The following is a 17,596-nucleotide window of genomic DNA, read 5'->3' on the forward strand; positions in this document are numbered from 1 at the left end:
ATATTCACTCTGTATTTGAAGAGGGAAGTCTTGGCTCTGAGTGGAGGAGCGTTAGGGTCAAGCTAGGGAGAACACAGTATAGAACTTTGTGTTCCTGTTCTATATGGATGATTTGGAGGTTTATTTTTTTTCCCCTCTTGATATTCTTCAAATGCTGTTTTTTAAATATATAGGGTGTATTAGTTTTAGAATTGAAGTATATAAATGAATTTATCACACATCTATTGTTGTTTATCAGATTTAAGAATATGAATTTTGATATTTTATAAAACAAACTGGGGGATCTTCCCTCTTATTTTATGATCTGGAACAAGATAACATGATACTGGAATAGGAATTTCCTTTGAAATATGAAAAAAATGTAAAAGGTGGTTAATTTTTGCATTCCCTTAACCACTTCAATTTATTGTTCTGTAAAATTAAAAGAAACCTACCTGGATTTGCTTGGCTTACTGAAGAAAGTAGGCATAATCTTAATAAATCTTATTGTAAAGAAAAAAAAAAAAGAAATAGAAAATGATCAACCTGACCTTACATTTTGGATATGTCAAATATGTGTTGGAAAAGGTAATGCCTTATTCTAGATCATTTGCAGTTATTATGTTATATCAAACATAAATTGTTCATCTCTGCCTTTGTATAATCCCTTAACTATCCAGGTATATGATATAAGGTGGTGCATAAAATCACCATCTATAAATGTTGGTATTACATTTCTTATGTTTATTGTTCTGAATCTTTTTTGGGCCTGTGTTTCCTTTGAAGACTTAAAAATGTTGTAAAATTTTATTTTTGTTTTCAGGAAAGGCATATTTGATGAATACAGCCAGATAACCAGTCTTGTTACAGAGGAAATAGTGAATGTCCATAAAGAGATTCAAATGTCAGTTGAACAGATAGACCCTAGCACAGAATATAATAATTTCATAGATGTTCACAGGTATGGATAATATTTTCGTTCTTCTTTCAGTATTTGTGACAGTATTATTTTCCTTTTTACTACATAGTATTTAACTAAATTAAAATAAGATATTGAAGAGCTTGTTAGGACATATGATATTACTGATTACTCTATCTGCTTTTAATTATTTTCAAAGTTCTTTCTCAGTGATAACTAATTTATATAATTATCTTTATGTTTTTTAAAATTTAAAATTTGTCAGTTGTTACTGTATCATTGCTTAAACCTGTATTTAATTCATGAAATAATATATTTTTTCAACATTTGCATAATGATATATATATATTGACTTTATATGTATGTTAAATTTATGATGCATCAATTATTTATCCATGTATACTCATTACTATTATGACAGGAATAAAACAGGTTAATATCCATACTCCACAAATGAAATTAAGGCTGAAATTATGTGACTAGATCTTAGTGTCTGGGGTTTAATATGATTTATTCTATTTGTATTTACTCTATTTTGTGAACATAATTTTGGGTAACAAATACTCTGCCTTTGGTGTGCTCTAAGATATATTATGATAGTATTGTCATATTGATCAAAATTATTTGGCATGCTTTATTAGAACAACGGCTGCTAAAGAGCAAGAAATTGAATTTGATACTTCCTTACTAGAAGAAAATGAAAATCTTCAGGCAAATGAAATTATGTGGAATAATTTAACAGCAGAAAGTTTGCAAGTAATGTAAGTATTTAGAAAATCTGAATAGTTTAAAAAATTAGTATTATTGTTTATAGTTGTACTTTATCAGATTTAAAATTCATTTTTTGCAAGTAATGAAAAGTAAATTAAAAATGAATTGATTGTTGTTTGGTCAGAAAGAAATGTTTTGAAAAATATATTAACTTCAGTCATTGTGATCACTAATTTTGGTGATTCTGATAATCAAATTTCTGTGTGATGTTATAGTCACTTGTCCAGTTACTTATATTGGAATACTGGCTCATGCTTTTCAAAACTAACTAACTAACATCCATCCTTGCTTGCTTGCTTGCTTCCTTCCTTCCTTCCTTTCTCTTTCCTATTCAATGCTCAAAACTTTTTGGCAGAACCATTTTGGAAATGAGAACATTGAGTGATAAAGAAGAGACTCAGGTGTCAGAAGTGTTTAGTATAAAAAGTTGACTTTGAATTCTTTTCTCTGTGAGCAGGGATGTCTTCTGTTACAGGCTTTTAAATAAATTAGTTCTTCACCTTGTTATTGTTGCCTAATAGTTTAAAGGAGTTTTGAGAAATCTTAGTGTGTTTTTCAGTCCTTTTCAAGTATTAGAGGCTACCAATAGTATATTTTTAAATTTAGAAAAGAGAGTTAATGGGGGTACTGGGTGGTTTAGTAGGTTAAGCATCTGTCTTCCACTCAGGTCTTGATCTCAGCCCCATGGGGGAGTGCTCATTCTCCCTTTCCCTCTGCCTGCTGCAGCTTCCCCTGCTTGTACTCTCTGTCTGTCAAATAAATAGATGAAATCTTTAAAAAAGAAAAAAAAAGAAAAGGAAAGGAAAGAAAAGAAAAAACAAAACATAGTTAAGGCATTCTACTTGTAAATATTTAACTCATGGGTCTCTGGGTGGCTCAGTGGTTTAAGCATCTGATTTTAGCTCTGGTCATGATTCCAGGGTCCTGCCCAGCAGGGAGCCTGCTTCTCCCTCGGCACCTCCCCTGGCTCATGCTCTCACTTTGTCTCTTTCAAATAAATAAATATTTAACTCATCCATTAATAATTTTTTTAGGAACAACAGAAAGAAACATTTATTAATAAGCACTGTATACACTTGTCTTCTGGATCAGAACCACAGCTAGGAATGATTATGTACTCATTTGTCTTCAATATTGGATACATAATATCATCTGACTTGTTGGCACTTTACCTCAAAAGACTCAGCCAGAAGTCCCCATCTAATATAACTTAACAATCTCCTTTCTATTGTTCAGTAATATTGTGGTATTATAGATGAATAACTGAGTGGGTCAGATCCTGCAACTAGTTCTTGGAAAGGGGTTAAAAACTTTAAAGTTGAGCAAGTGGAATGGAAGAAACTAACAAATACTTGTTGAATCACCTGAAGGCTTAAAAGTTATGGTGGATTGGCTATTGAGTGGAAGGGAGTATACTGAATTAGGGAGGTTTTTCTAGCAACCATATTGGGATTCTTGAAGCTGTTCCCAAATTTTGAAGTCCTTCACGGGAGTCTCACTTTGGTTTTAGATATATACTTGCAGTGTTAGCCATCTTTAAACCAGTGATCCTTACCCTGAGTCATTTTGTCCCCAGGGAACATTTGACCATACCTGGAGACATTTTTGTTTGTCACATGGGAAGGTGCTGCTGGTAACTAATGGGTAGAGGCCACGGATGCCGCTCAGTATCCTACAGTGCATAGGACAGTCATCTGTAACAGAGAGTTATCTGGTGAAAATGTCAACAGTGCCAAGGTCAAGAATAACGATAGGGGTAGATTTATGGCACGAAATGGATAGTAGAGTTTCTCAGTTCTTGTGCAGTGACAAATTTCATTTTTCTATTCCTGTGCTGCTAGGTGAAGGAATATGGCATAAATTACTCCTGGGTTTTTTTGATCATTATGTTGTTCCCAAGTAATTTATTCATTTATTCATCAAAATATATTTACTGTATATTTAAGGTTGCAAGGGTTAATACCTTCAAGGTATTTATGCTAAAATTGGTCAATTTATTTTAATAAACACCAAGAAAGAATGAGTATAAAAATATTGGAGTGTAATATGGCAAAATTAAAAATAGCTACCTGTTAAAAGCTTATGTAAAATAAGAGATTTTGTGACCAAAGAATAATTTGTTTTATTGCTTTCTAGAGTATAATGAGAATAAAACTAGTTATGCACATAAATCATTATTTCTTAATTATGGTGATGAAGCAGTGAAAAAAATGTCATAAATTAAGGATAATAAATCTTTGATAATGTGATAGAAGATTCAATTGCTTACATCTTATTGAGACAAAACTTCAGCTACATTTCACTGAGCAGTGTTTAAATCAGGATACGAGTTTAAGAGCAGGTTTTCCTCAAGAATTTTATTCCAAGAATGAATTATTCAATGTGTTTATTGGCACTGTTAAAATAATCTAAGGTAAATCCACAAAATATGTGTATATATACACACATATGTATATATTTAATATGATGCAAAGTCTTTTTACCATAACATTAGTGCTTTGAAGTTGAACTAATTTCTTTCTTGAGGCATTAATTTATTAATTTTGTTGTTGAATGTGTTGAAGTATTATGTCCAATAGGAATAAATAAATCAAACAGATGAACAGATAGATAGCTTTGGAAAAATAAATATAAATGACCAATAGTCTTGTGACAATAAAGAAATATCCATTTTTGAAAAGGCAGCTGTTCCATCTCCCAGATTGGCAAGAACTAAATAATTTGATAATACACACTGTTATGGAGGGTATGGAGAAATAAGCCTTCTTATAAAATCTTGGCAGAAAGATAAATTAGTGTAAGCTTTTTGGAGGATAATTTTGCAACATACATCAAATTGGACTTGCTCATATGTTTTGAGTTGGAAATTTTACTTCTAGAACTTAACCTATATAGGTAAACAAGGATATAGGTCTAAGTGTAACATGGTGCATTGCCTGATTCTGAATCTTGACAGTATGACATTACCTCTGTGAAACTGGACAGATTACTTAGTCCCTATATGTGTTGTTTTCCTCAAATATAAAATGGTGATAATAATGGCCCCCAACTCATAGTGTTGTTGTAAAGCTTACATGCATGAATAAATGTAGAATACTTAGAATAGTCCCTGGCACACAGCAAGTTCTAGGTACTGGCTTTGTTGTTTATTTTAATTACTGCTTGGGGTGGACTCCCAAGCACGATCCTTAGTTTTTCATGAGCTTTTGGAAATACTTTTTTGTTAGTTACTAAATATGAAAAGAAAACTATGTTACAAGGTATATTATGTCACTTTCATTAATTATTAAATTTGGTAAACACAAAAATATTTCAAAATTCATAGGTTAGATTTTCTTTTTTTTTCTTTTGGTTAACATGCAGCTTGCAAACACAGAAGAATACATAGATGGAGCATTGTCTGGACATTTGGGTGAAGTTTTAATAAGGTGTAATAATGTCCTTTATATCAGGGGTGTTGAAGAAGAAGAAGAAGATGGGGAAATGAGAGAATAGCATCTTTTGTGGGAAACTTTTTTTATATATATTTCTAGACAATAAACTTTTTTTTTCTACTTGAAAAAAAAATTGTTGTATTAGTTTCAGGTGTACAATATGGATTTTAATATATGCATATGAATGTGGATTTCTGAGAAACCACATTTTTTTTTTTAAGATTTTATATATTTACTTGACAGAGAGAAAGACACAGTGAGAGAGGGAACACAAGTAGGAGGAGTGGGAGAGGGAGAAACAGGCTTTCTGCTGAACAGGGAGCCCTATGTGGGGCTCGATCCCAGGACTCTGGAATCATGACCCGAGTTGAAGGCAGTGGCTTAACCCACCGAGCCACCCAGGCTCCCCGAGAAACCACATTTTAGTATATATGACATTAATTTGAATAGAGGCTAAGGACTATAAAGGTTTTAAAACAGTCCTTTTGTTTTGGCAAAACACTGGAAACACCCTAAATATTCATCAATAAGGGATCGGTTGAATTATGTTATATACATAATACTATAGCTAGAATTTTCCAGATTATGCAGGTTTTAAATAGAGTAAGGTATCTTTATTTATATATATACATATATAATATACACACACAAGCATACACATATATATATGTATATATTTATATATGCTTTTATGGGAAGATCTCCAAAGTATATGATAAATAGAAAGTTATACAGTAATATTTATAGAATGAGTCTGTTAATAAAAAATAGTACATATATGTATTTGTATCTATGTAGATCATATGTTGGAATGGGGATGAGTAGATGAGGTAAGTAGGAAAGCTTGTTGGGGCCAGTGTTTATAATAATATTAAGTAAATGTAGTTTTATTTCTCTAATCTTTGCAATTTTATTGTGGCATGACTTTTCAGAATATTAGCTATTTGCTTTTCCTCCCATTGCGTCACTTATCCTTTCACTAAACACTTGTTCCTGAATCACAGTGCTCTGTATAGTTTTAGAATAGAACACTCTCAAAAGTGTTATTTGAAAATGCCAATGTTTTATAGCCCGTGCCTCCCCATGTTCTACATTTTTCCTGAGCCCATTTAAGAGCTGTAATAAGAGATAGTAGAGGAAAACTTCAAAACTGTGTTCATTTTGCATTTCCTCTATGTTTGTTTCAGTGATCTGGTGACCTTCCTTTGTGAAAGGTTACATTAGTTTGGAAGTGAGAATCATTAGTATTTGACTCCTGGAGAATTTTTCTAATAATGCAAGTCATACTGGTAGACTGCCAGACTGCTGATTCGTGGTGACTGTGAAACAGAAAGAACTGGACTACATTTCTCTAGGACTCTTCAGAATTTTTGGCTAAATGCCAGAGGTTGCAGATGATTAATTAACATCTTTGTTGAATGAGCAAGTGAATGAAGAGGGTTTTATGGAGAGATTTCAGGAAGTTTTTGAATAGTGGATGTCATCATCTCTGGCTTTATGTTAGGATCATTGAAGGAGCTTTAAAAAATGCTGCCTGGGATCTCACCCAAACCAATTAAATCAGATTTTGTAGGGAGGGTCTAGGCATTGGGATTTTTGGTAAGCTTTCCAGGTGACTTTATTGTGTAGGCAGGATTGAAACTCTGTGCCATAAACCCAGTAAAATTGTGTGTAGAAATGTGTGTGTTACTCTCTGCGGGCAGGTTCCTGCAAGTTTTCAGAGGGCTTTACCACCCAAAATGATTAAGGACTGTTGCTCTGTTTGAATATGTATCTTTCATATTTAAAGAATATCTTTTTGTTAAACTTTTCTGACAGATTTATATTCCTCAAGTTGTATTGTGTCATTGGATTAAAAGTAGCATTTTTACAGTCTAACTGGATTCCTTTTTGACTCTTTGTATTTTCTCCTCCTCTGCCATACTTCTGGGTCAGTGTTAAATTGTAAGGTATTTGAAGTTCAAGTAGATCCTCTTTCTCTAAGGTTATATTTTTCACTTTGCTATTCATAAAAAGACATCTTTTAATTTGGAGGGAGCTTTTTTTTTTTTTATTTCCAAATGTAACATACAAATTGTCATTTTTATTAGCAGAAATTTATTCATATATTTAATAATTTCTATTCTTGTTTCCCACTTATGGTGTCATGTAGAGTTTTCTTAGCTACATGTAAGAGGTTCTGATATTATTACATAACTATTATTCATACCCAAAAGGAGGCTTGTTGGAAATCTAATGTTGTAATAATAGTAAATGGCAAAGTTACTGCATTTACCTATCTAAATATGTGCCATGAAGCATTTTATCATATTCTCATAATTTGTATCAGCTACATTGATAAAGGTGTGGTATATAGAGACTTCAACTCATATATTTGTAAGATTGTTTATTTCCTACTTATGGGAAATTTTTTGCAAGTAGATCATGATGTGGTAGAGGGCCGCTTCCTCAGCCTCCAGGAATTTCTAGCACTGGACACCTGAAATCGTACACTTCCCATCACATATCCATTTTAGCTGTATTACCTTCAAGCTGCAATCTAAGGTTGTTTTCTTTGTCTCTGTGATCTACAGCCTGTTTTCTTCCCCTTCATCACCCTTTCCTCATCTGCCTCTGTTTTGAATCACTCTTCTTTGCGAAATGCTAGAAAAGATACTATATTGATTTTAATTATCCATTTATTAAGATGATATATGCAAATATTTCCTCATCTAATCACTATTTAATTGAATAATTTGGGACTCAGTAATTTTAGCTCATCAGAATAACTTGAAGAGGACAGGTCTATAAAATTTTGAACATTAGAAAAAAGTATATGTAAGTATTTATTACATTAGTTTTGGCATTTGGGATAGATGAGGCATCCATCTGCAATCTGTGGCAAACTTAAAGCAGGGTAAATGGAGTTCTGAACAAGCACATCAGTAGTTTAATTAAGGCAAATTAAAGATATCGAGTTATTTCAAAACAAGGTGAACATTAACATGTCTGCCCAAAGAGGAATTTTGGTTAATTTTAATAAAATGATGAGGCGTTATGGTACTACTTAGGTCTTTTTTGACTCAGTTTTCTGGTTTGAAATGAGGTTTCTTTTATTATAAGTTATTCTCCCTATCAGTAGTACATATATTTGAATTCTAAAAGATTGTGTTAAATAGTCTTTTGTTCTTTTTTTTTTTTTTCAAAGATTTTATTTATTTATTTGACAGAGAGAGAGAGAGATCACAAGTAGGCAGAGGGGCAGACAGAGAAAAAAGGAGAAGCAGGCTCCCCGCTGAGCAGAGAGCCCGATGATGCAAGGCTCGATCCCAGGACCCTGAGATCATGACCTGAGCCGAAGGCAGAGGCTTTAACCCACTGAGCCACCCAGGTGCCCCAAATAGTCTTGTGTTATAACTAAAGCCCAACCTCAAGCCTGTGTCTCCTAGTACATTTTTTAAAAATTAAAAGTCAGAATGTGGTTCGCTTTTATAATGGGATATAACTAAGATCTTTCTCTCTCTCTTTTAAATATTTTTTCTTTCTTCCTCTTTCTTTCTTTCTTTCTTTCTTTCTTCCTTTCTTTCTTTCTTTCTTTGAGAGAGAGAGAGATAGCAACAAAGAACACAAGCAGGGAGAAGAGGGAGAAGCAGGCTTTCAGACTTCAGAGGGGAATCTGATGTGGGGTAAGGAGGGGAAGCTTGATCCCAGGACCCTGGGATCATGACTTGAGCCAAAAAGGCAGATGCTTAACTGATGAGCCACCCAGGCACCCCTAAATAAGATCTCTTAATTGAAGAATGGTAATTATGTGGAAAACTAATTCTTTTGGATTTTATGGGATATGAATTAGCAAACTATGGGCTGTGGGCCATATCCAGCTTGCTACTTATTTTTATGCTGTCTATGAGCTAAGAATACTGTTTACATTTTTAAATGTTTAAAAAAATCAGTGGAAACATATTTTGTGACACATAATGATTATGTGAAGCTTAAACAAGTACATAAAGGATTATTAGAACACTGCCATGCTCATTCATTTATCTATTACCATTGTTACAATGACAGAGTTGAGCGTTTGTGACAGAGACCATATATGGTGTTCTCCTCACTTCACACACATGCTTGGTGTATTACAGACCACAGTGACACCATTCGAACTCAGTAGCATTTTGAGTGCTGCACATATTGCTGTGTTACAGCATTTGAATGACTTTCTGTTATCAGCCCATTCCTATTATGTCAAAACAAAAAAAGAGTATAGATTTTGAATGTTGCACTTTTTAAAATTTTTAAAATTTTTAAAAATTTTAATTCCAGTGTAATTAACATGTAAGTGTTACATTCATTTCAGGTATACAATATATATTTCTGTGGTGCTTATCAAGATAAGACATAGTGGAGTGTGTATTATTTTGTTATTGAATTAAGTGGCACAGTATTGTGTTTATTATGTAGTGACACTATGGCTGTACTAAAATGATATAATATATGTTGACATTGTCAGTCTAAATACTCATTTCAGTATCACTAACTCACAGGAGAGCATTAGTTAGGAAAATTACAAAATTTAAAATGGAATACCTCATCACAGCAGACTTTCTTCAGAAAAATATGAAAATAAAGATGCAACCAAAATAAGTTTCTGGGTGGCTCATTTGTTATCTAAACAGGGAAAGTCATTTACTAGTGGTGAATTAATTAGTGTTTCACTGTGGTAACTAAGGAAATAGGAAATATGTCTAGACAAAATAAACCTGTTTATGTCTATTAGTCTTTCAGTGAGAACATTCCCTTGAAGAGTTGAGAAGGTTGGAAGCTACATCGTTAGTTAATTTAAAAAAATAAATGATTTCAAGTGGCTTTCCCTGTCTCTTGATAAGTCAGCAGGTGTGATCAAAACTGCTCAGTCGTTGTTTGTTTGAGGACTCAATGGCAAGCCTGAAGTGACTGAAGAATTACTCTCTAGGAATAGTCTTTGTGGCTCAACTACAGACAAGAATATTTTCAAAGAGGTTGAGAAAACACTAATTCAGTACAAACTGAAGTGGTATCTCTTGAGATGTGTTAAAACTGATGGTGTTAAAAATATGTGAGTCAGAAAGAGGCATAGTTGAACAAATTTACAAAGCTTGTGAAAATGTTAGGTGTTTACCTAGTATGATTATTCATTGTATTTTTCATAAGCAGGTACTTCTTGGAAAAATATCCAATCTAATCTTGTGTTCTCAAATTAATAATGTCAGTAATGACTTTCATTTGTTCTCATGGCCTTGACGATCATCAGTCTGTGAATTTTTGTCAAAAACTGGAATTGAATACCCTCACTTGCCCTATTACATAGGATTTTGATGAGTTAGAAATAGTAAAGTTTGGGGCGCCTGGGTGGCTCAGTGGGTTAAAGCCTCTGCCTTCGGCTCAGGTCATGGTCCCAGGGTTCTGGGATCGAGCCCCGCATCGGGCTCTCTGCTCAGCAGGGAGCCTGCTTCCTCCTCTCTCTCTCTGCCTGCTTCTCTGCCTACTTGTGATCTCTGTCTGTCAAATAAATAAATAAAATCTTTAAAAAAAAAAAAAGAAATAGTAAAGTTTTATTGTGATTTTTTTTTTGAGGCAGAGCCAAGACTGAAATTTTTCTAAATAATCAGATTTTCCCTCAACTACTATTATTCAACACTGAATTCCAAAAGCTTCAGAAAAATTAGCTGTGCTAAAGACTTGAATATTTTCCTAATGAATTCCTAATGAATAATTTCCTAAAATTGCAAGACAGTACAGTGCTTTTATACAGAATTTATATTGTAGTAAAGTCATTTAGATGGCAACTAACATTTCTTGAATCCCAGGTATTGGCAGGCTGTTGTATATACTTCCTGTGCCATCAAACATTAAAACATGAAGCAAGGTTACCATTCCCACCAATTTATAGCTGATGTATTTTCTATGCTCAAACTACATTTCTAGCAGTGAGTTTTGGACCTCTGTGCAAGTATTTTGGCATTTTAAAAATCCATTCAACTGTGCAATTAAGGAGTTCCCACCTATGAGTGGGAGTCTGGAGTGATGAGTCTGCAATGTAATGACATGCTAAAAATCATGCAGTATAATTTTATAAATGCCTTCTAAGCAGTAAACATACTTATTTAAAGTCATCTGCTTATGACTGTTAATGGTATATTGCTAGTATCCATTTATGTGAAAAGATCCTTTCAAAGATGAAATACATGAAATCTCATTATATATCTGCTTTAACAAATGAACATTTATGGTTGATTTTATGATGAGCACTAACTTTGAACCCCAATGAAGGGAAAACTTATTTCCTTCGGAAGATTTCTATCCTTCTCATTGATACACTAGTCTTATAATGAATTGTACCCAATTAATATTATGTTTTGAAATTTTCAGTAAGATATTTATATTTGTTTTCTCTTTTGTTGTGTTAATACCTACATAATATCCTTGATTTGCCTCTTGGTAGCAGACCCTAAAATATTTATTTTCTAGACAAATGTTTACTGACTTCTGTTGGAGGCAATGATACCAATTTAACTCATCAGACTGAATCAACCTTGTCAGTCAGTAGAATGATAAATAATGCAGTATTCTCATATTTTAAGCAGGACTATTGTTTTATCAAGTTTGTTTTTTGCTGTTCTCATTTATAGTCATAGTTCAAGTTTGGTCTTTGGTTGAAAATGTACTACAGTTATGTCAGGGGAATACTTTTTGAATGAGTGACTGGGAAAGATTTGGAAATATGTAAAATATTAGAAGGCAGATGACATGTTAAAAGGATATATTGATAAGGGACACAGAAATCACATGGAAGAAGGCAGGTGGATTTTTCGGTTGGGGTGGGTGAGGTTGTGTCTTAGGAGATAAATGCATTTAATAGAAGCTCACAACTTTGGTTGATTAAGAGCTATTTTCTGTTTAATCTTGAGAAGAGCTAGTAAAGATTTGTGTCATGGTATAGAAGGTCACCCATAAATTGCTGTGCTGCTACAATTATATTTTAAGAAAGAGATCATAAGAAATGTTTTATTTCTTCAATTTATATTGCAGTCATAGAGAAAAAGAGTTGTCAGAAAAATTACTTCAGGCAGCTGTGTAACCCTTTTCTATTTATTTATTTTTTTAATTAACCCAAATGTCACAAGAATGTGACAGTATTGGAAGTTTATAATGTATAATTTTTTAGGAAATTACGTTTCTGCAAGAATGCTTTAAGATTTAGATAATGATGGCCAATAGTTTGAGGATAGAAAAGTTACTGTATAAGTACTGAAAACTTGTTACTTTCTACAATTGTTTTTGGGTTTTGTGTCTTTAAATAACATTAAGTCTTTAAAAATTATCCAACTAATACTTGCAGATGGTAAAATCCATAAAATCTTACAAAAGCGTGTACAGTGAAAATCAAAGCTTTCCTTTTTATAGACCCCATTTGTACCTTCTGGTGTTAATTGGTGGAAAAATTCATGTATCTTTCCAGAATGTATATATAAGCATTTCCATGCATATAAATTGTTTTCTTGACTTAAATGAGCTTATTCTATGCATACTTTTTTGCCTTATCCTCTTTTCTTAATATATGTGAAATATTAATAGTGTACAGTGTTTTATTGCTTACATGTAATAAAATTTAATGTAGTTATTTATAGATGGGCATTTATTTCCAGTTTTTTCCTGTTGTTAGGGGTGGATACAGGTTTTGTAGAGGCTGAAGCATATAAAATTGGTGTGTGTGTGTAGGGGGCATCTTTAAAAAAAAAACTATAGTGACTTACAAATATGATAATAAGTGCAGAGTCTGGGTTGAGATCTTGCAAGTGTGGTGCCTGAAGGTTAAGTGTCATTAGCATCGCAGTGAATTCACCTTTGGTGATTCTGATTACAAGCAGTGTTTCAATAAATATCTTTGTGTTTATATCTTTGTGTACTTGTTGAAGCATATATATTAGATAAATTTTATGGTATGAAATTACTAAAACAGGATATTAGTTATTAAGTTCATGGACTCAGGATCTATGTTTTTCCACTTACAAGCTCTGTGACCTTGGACAAGATCCTTAATCTCTGTGCCTCAGTTTCTCATGTGTAAATGGAGATAATAATATTGTTATAAGAATGTTGTGGATTTAAGTCCTTATTTATAAAGTGTTTAAAACTGGTTGGCATTCAGTAAATGTAAAGTATTTATGTCAGTTTTATGAGGTTTTTTTTAAGGCAGTCTCCTGACATTTAACTGTTTTGCATCCAATTATTTAAATGTAACATATTTAATTTAAAAATGTGAAGAATAGGGCACCTGGGTTGCTCAGTTGGTTAAGCGTCTACTTTCGGCCTGGGTCGTGATTCCAGGGTCCTGGGAACGAGTTCCGCATCGGGCTCGCTGCTCAGCAGAGAGCCTGCTTCTCTCTCTCCCTCTGCCTGCTGCTCTGCTTACTTGTGCTCTCTATCTCTCTGTCAAATAAATAAATAAAATCTTTAAAAAAAAAAATAAAAATGTGAAGAATAAGCCATTTGAACTGTTACATTATATTTGTGTACAAACAATGGTGAATAGTGCTTTGAAATTTGCAAACTATCCTGACATGTATTATGTCATCTATACATGAACTGTAATTATGAGAATATTTTCCTCTTCACTGGATCCATCCCACCCCAGGTTTTTTTGTTTGTTTGTTTGTTTGTTTTTTTAGGGGGATGGTGGTAAAGAAGAGAAAATATTTTCCCTATATAACTCTATTCTTCTAAATCATTTCCCTTTTCCACTTTGAATTTACAACCAGGGATCTTTAGAGATTTAGAAATATTAAAAAGTTTTGACTTCAAAGACTTACTTATTATTATTTTTTTAATTTAAGAAGACTATGTGAAGGTTAATTATGCTTTGTTTGTGCTAAGGCATCCAAAAATTAAAGCCTCAAGAAGACATACCAATTTTTTGCCATGATCAGGAGCTGGAAAAAGTAGGGCAACTAAAAGTAGGGCAACTGTTTTTCTGTTCCCTCTCATCTCCTTCTTTCCTTACTTTTATTGTCCTTTCTTTCTTCCTTGGGCCTTCTGGCCTTCATTGGTAAGTGTTATAGGTGGTGAATTCTAGATAACAGAACAGACCTGGAACAGAAGTATTGTTAGCTCTTCTAGGCCTTTACGGAATCTGGTAAGCTGGGGTAGGTTTCTCTTTTTCTGAGTTTAAGTTGTTATAGCGCAAATCGGGAATTTGAAAAGAAATCATAAGGTCACCCCATTCTCATAATTGAGCTGACATGTACTTACATAATTTAGCATATAAAAAGCGTCAAATTTAATTTCTCATTGAAAGCTAAAGCGATATTTTCAGGAGACTAAATGATTACTAAAGGAAGAGAAAATATTAGCAGATTTGGATTTTAATATACTTTGCTAGAAGTGGCAGTGATGAATGGGGTCTAAAGTAGTTTAAACTTGTCCATTGTAGCAGTGGATGGGGACTCTGGCTTTCACCTCATTCTTCCTTTCCAGAGTGAAAATAGCAAATAAAGAGAGGGCAGTACTGTAATTAGTAAGATAACTCTGATGTTTACCACAATCAAATGTCTTCCCTTGAATTTGTCCAAATGATAAAATATGAAGGGGTCAATAGTAGAATTTCTCATTTTTTGCTTCCTTTAAGATTTGTGGTGATATTACTACTGTTAAGTCACATCAAATCAACATGTGTGTGCGGGTGTGTGTGTGCGTGCGCTCACACACACACCCATAGGCATACTTACTCTTTTACTTGGACCAACGATTACAAAGATATACAAGTTTATATTAATTTCTCATGGAACTGAAAATTTTCACACTTTGTTGGAAATGACATTGTTTTGAAGGGAAAACTTTTAATTATCAGTGGCTTCTCTATTTTTCATGTAGCGTGTTTGCAGTATTCCTTTATTGTACTTGCCCTCAATTGGGAATAATGTATAAATAATAAAAACATAACCTATTCTTGAGTTTTATTTAAAATATATTCAATTCTGCCTCTGCCTTGGGAGCAACATTATTCTTCTGCACCTAACATTAATAAAATATTCTCAAAAGGTAGAAGGAAAAATTTAAAGGTACTTCTCTGAAAAAAATTTTTTTATGAAACTAATAAAATTGGTTGATAATATAAAGTTACATTTATAGAGAACAGGTTATGCATCAAAATCTGTAAGAGGAACTTAAAAAATATTCATCATAGTCATAGGAACTCTTTAAGTTGGGTTTTAAATTGACTTCCATTTTATTAGCAGAGGAAATAGAAGCTTAAAAAAGCTAAGTAAATATTGAACCTGAGGATGTCTGGTTCTAGACCTGTTCTCCGTTATATCAGAGTAAGGTGCTTTCCAAAATGTAGTACAGATGTAGTTATAATCACCAAATACTTCTCTTTTTCTGAGGTGGTAAGGTAAAATGTTTAGCTTGATGATACAACTTTTACGTGAAAGGAGTTAGCCCTGTACTAGTGACTCCTGTGTATAGAACTAAAGCTTCCTTCATTGAGTCATTGCATTAGTGGTTTATATATCTGTTTAGTTCCAGAATTAGTCAGTTGGTGAAAGAAATAAATTAGGTTGTTCCCACACTGCGGTAGCTCTTTGGTTTCATTTTCTAGGTATTTCAGAATGATAGGATCAGGGCAATCTTGAGAGTTAGGGAATTGTCAAAAGAAGCTTAGGAAATTGTCAAAGAAAGCTTCATATGTGGGTTTCTTTAGATTAACAAGACGTGGAGAACTGAGTTAAGCACATACTATGTGTAAGACACCGTGCTAAGTGTAAGGGATGTACTGTGGAGAGTAAGCCATCGTGCTGCATCTTACAGTTTAGTAGGACTATGTATTTATTTCAAGATGGAGTGGACCATATGGTACAGTGAGAAGAATTAAGAAAAAACTATGGCAAGTAAATAGTAATAGTCAAAGAGAATTAAGAAAAAAGAGGGTTGGAAGAAAAAAAGTTGATATTTCTTCTATTTGAATATAAATTTCCCGAGGCCAGACTTGATTATTGTTATACCCCTAGTGTATAGCACAGTGCCTGATAATATGCTTAGTAAACACTTGTTTAAATGAATGAAGAGTTGAAAAGAGATGAATGGAAGATTAAGCAGGAGAGAAGAGAATGACAGTAAGGTATAGGGAAGAGAGGTAAAAACAGAGGAGTGAAAAGTAGTAAAGAGAGCTTTCTATTAAATTCAGCTTTTATGTATCATGGCCAAGACAGTATGGAGAGGCTGGTCTTTACTGTCTTACCTCCAGGCTGGGGTGACAGAAGGTGGTTGGGACAGGTTCTGAGATAGTGTCCTGTGATCTGGACTTTCATGAGATCATGTAACAGCAAAGCATTACATGTGAGTACTATTTATCTATTTATTTATAAGTGTTTAATAAAGAACTTGAAACCAGAAGTTGAAATGTAGCTTTCTTGAGAATGTGTTTGAATTTTAATATAGTAAGTTTTTTTTAATCTAGTAGTCAGGATATGAACTATTCTACAAAAGTGTATTTTCCAGATAACTGAAGTTTCTATCACCATCAAATGAAAAAATGCAATTTTACTAGATTTGATGTAAATTTCTTTTTATATTTTATTTGAGAGAGAGAGAGAGAGAAAGAGAGAGAATGAGTGGGGGAGGGACAGGGGAAGAGGGAGAGAAAAGCAGAATCCCTGCTGAGTGGGGAGCCTGACTCAAGGCTCGATCTCAATCTCCTGAGATCATGACCTGAGCTGAAGTCAGACACTTAATTGATGAGCCACCCAAGGGCCCCTAGATTTGAAGTAAATTTCTTATAAATATATGTAAACCTAAAGAAAATTAATTTCACCTTTTCCTTCTGATTCTGGACCATTACTATATAGGCACCATAGGTTATCTTTTGCTGCAATAATGTCTTCAGAAAGTATTAAGATTTATTATGTTACTTAACTTTAAACAAAAATGAAATACTCTGGATTGCTGTATTTTGAGCAGACTCTCTAGTGCCTCTTCTTATAAAACACTAATCCCATCATGAGTTCTCTAACCTCAAAAACTTATCTAACCCTAATAACCTCCCCAAGGTTCCCTTTCTAAACACCACACACTAGGACTTACGGCTTCCATATAGGAATTTTGAAGAGATACATTCAGTCCATAGCACATACACATACATGTATTTTAATATAAATGGAACCATGCTATATTTATTCTTCATCATGCCTTTCAATTTAAAAATATTTCTTTGAAGAAAGTTACATTTGTATACCTCATTCTTTTTAGTGACGATGTGCCACTTTGTATGGATTAAAATTTATTCAACCATTTCCCGTTGATGGACACTTAAATGTTTTCTTGTTTTTGTTTTATAAACAGTGTTGCAACAAACCTTCATATGGGCAAATTTTGTGTACATTATAAAGTATTTTGGTAAGATAGATTTTTAGATGTTGAGATAAAATTCTTAATTTTTTTTAGATATTCAGATAATATTCTAATTTGAAGTTTGAAAAACAGT

The 17,596-nt window shown here is 33.2% G+C and overlaps 1 protein-coding gene across 9 annotated transcripts in view; it reads left to right on the forward strand.

Moving 5' to 3' along the window:
• FER (FER tyrosine kinase) overlaps positions 1-17,596 on the forward strand; it is a 465,352-nt gene that overhangs the window by 106,656 nt on the left and 341,100 nt on the right. For all 9 annotated transcript variants that reach the window (XR_007127415.1, XM_047729739.1, XM_047729745.1 and 6 more), the window contains 2 exons: positions 803-940; positions 1,540-1,659. Coding sequence is in view for 8 of the 9 variants with exons in the window: in XM_047729739.1 (XP_047585695.1) it covers positions 803-940; positions 1,540-1,659 (258 nt within the window). In the remaining variant the exon portion in view is untranslated. The remainder of the gene's footprint in view (positions 1-802; positions 941-1,539; positions 1,660-17,596) is intronic.

The sequence above is a fragment of the Lutra lutra genome, chromosome 5, assembly GCF_902655055.1.
Source record: "Lutra lutra chromosome 5, mLutLut1.2, whole genome shotgun sequence".
Lineage (NCBI taxonomy): Eukaryota > Metazoa > Chordata > Mammalia > Carnivora > Mustelidae > Lutra > Lutra lutra.